This window comes from Oxyura jamaicensis, chromosome 4 (genome assembly GCF_011077185.1).
Source record: "Oxyura jamaicensis isolate SHBP4307 breed ruddy duck chromosome 4, BPBGC_Ojam_1.0, whole genome shotgun sequence".
NCBI classification, from domain to species: Eukaryota; Metazoa; Chordata; class Aves; order Anseriformes; family Anatidae; genus Oxyura; species Oxyura jamaicensis.
Window position 1 is genome coordinate 95765956 of NC_048896.1, and position 1531 is coordinate 95767486.

Below are 1531 nucleotides of genomic sequence, written 5' to 3' on the forward strand. Positions count from 1 at the left end.
GGGGGGCATGGGGAGGTGTAAGGGGGGCACAGGGAGGTGTCATGGGGGGGGCAGCCTCATGCAGCCGCTCTGCCTGGGGCATGCGCTGCTGCCCAAAGCCCCCCGGCTGCGCCCCCGAGCCGTGCGCTCGCCCCCAGCCCAGCCCCAGCCGGCTTCCAGGTGAGGATTTGGCTAAAAACCCGCGGCCTTCACCCAAATCGGAGAGGAAAGCCCCTTCCCAGCCCCGAGCTTTGCCCCTGGCAGTTCCACCCCCACAGCCCCAACCCACCCCGCAGCTGCACGGGGCTCGGGGCCGTGCCTCAGTTTCCCCGCCTGCAGCAAGGGCACGGGCACACGTGTGTGTGTGTGTGTGTGTGTGTGTGTGTGTATGTGCACGGGGGGGTGCAGGGAGGTGTGCACGGGGGGGTACAATTGGGGGGGGGGGTGCTGGGGGCAGGGCAGGGCAGGGGTCACGGCGCCCACCGTGCCGCATCAGCGGGCGGCAGCGCGGCACGCCTGACCTATTTTGCGCTGGCGTCCGCCCGGCTGCCGGGGGGGGGGCCAGGCTGGAAAGTGAGTTAATGAAGTGGGCAGGGGCCGAGGGGCTGCTTCCCAGCGCACGGCAGGGGATTTCGAGCCGCGCTGGCGTCGCCGGGCTGCCCCCGGCCTCCCCGGGGCTTCTGGATGCTCCCCGAAGGCTCCTGGTGGCCGCAGCCCCCGCGGCGTACCCGGGGAGCCACCCTGCAGCTGGGGACCCCAGCACGGGGAGGGGTTGGGGGCTGCCTGAGCTTTGCCACACGTCCCCACGTGTCCCCGTGTCCCCCCCACGCCCTGGGGACCCTGGGACGGCTGCGGTGGCGTCAGGGCCCGCTAAGCCCTGGCAGGCGCCTGGCGGGCGCTAAGAGGATCCAGCGCCGCTAATCCCCCGCTGACGCAGCCCCAGCCCATAGCCCCCCCCCCTGCCCCCCGGGTCCCCGGCCACCGCCACGCTGGCACCTGGGGGCTGGGGACACCTGCGGGGACGTGGGGTCACCGCCGGACCCCTGGGTGGGTGCTGGGTGGGTGCCGTGTGGGTGCCAAGGGGCTCCCAGGGCACCCAGACCCCCCCCCCCACTGCACCGGGTGCTTCCCCAGGGCTGGGTGCCGGGGGCTCCCCAGGGTGACCCCCAGGTACAGCGGGGCCACGCGGGGCTCCCCTCCCCAGTGGGGTCTCTGGAGGGAGCTGGTGGGGACGGTGCCCAGGAGCCACAGCGGGCTCGGGGAAGCCGCCTGCACCCCAAGCACAGCACCACGGGGCTGGGGGGGTCCTGGGGAAATCCTCCTGCAGCGCTCCCGCTGTGCGCCGGGGTGCGCAGGAGAACCGGGGAGCACTCCTGGAGAACTGGGGGGCGCTCCTGGAGAACTGGGGGGCGCTCCTGGAGAACTGGGGGCACTCCTGGAGAACCGGGGAGCACTCCTGGAGAACGCTCCTGGAGAGCCGGGGGCACTCCTGGAGAGCTGGGGAGCACTTCTGGAGAACCGGGGGGCACTTCTGGAGAACCGGGGGGCACTT

General features: G+C 72.9%; 1 protein-coding gene across 1 annotated transcript in view; it reads right to left on the reverse strand.

Annotated features, from left to right (window-relative positions):
- Positions 1 to 472, reverse strand: part of NAGK (N-acetylglucosamine kinase) — a 3243-nt gene extending 2771 nt beyond the window's left edge. Inside the window, exon 1 of the mRNA XM_035324507.1 lies at positions 463 to 472. Within this exon, the coding sequence (XP_035180398.1) occupies positions 463 to 472 (10 nt within the window). The remainder of the gene's footprint in view (positions 1 to 462) is intronic.
- Between the last annotated feature and the right edge of the window lie 1059 nt (positions 473 to 1531).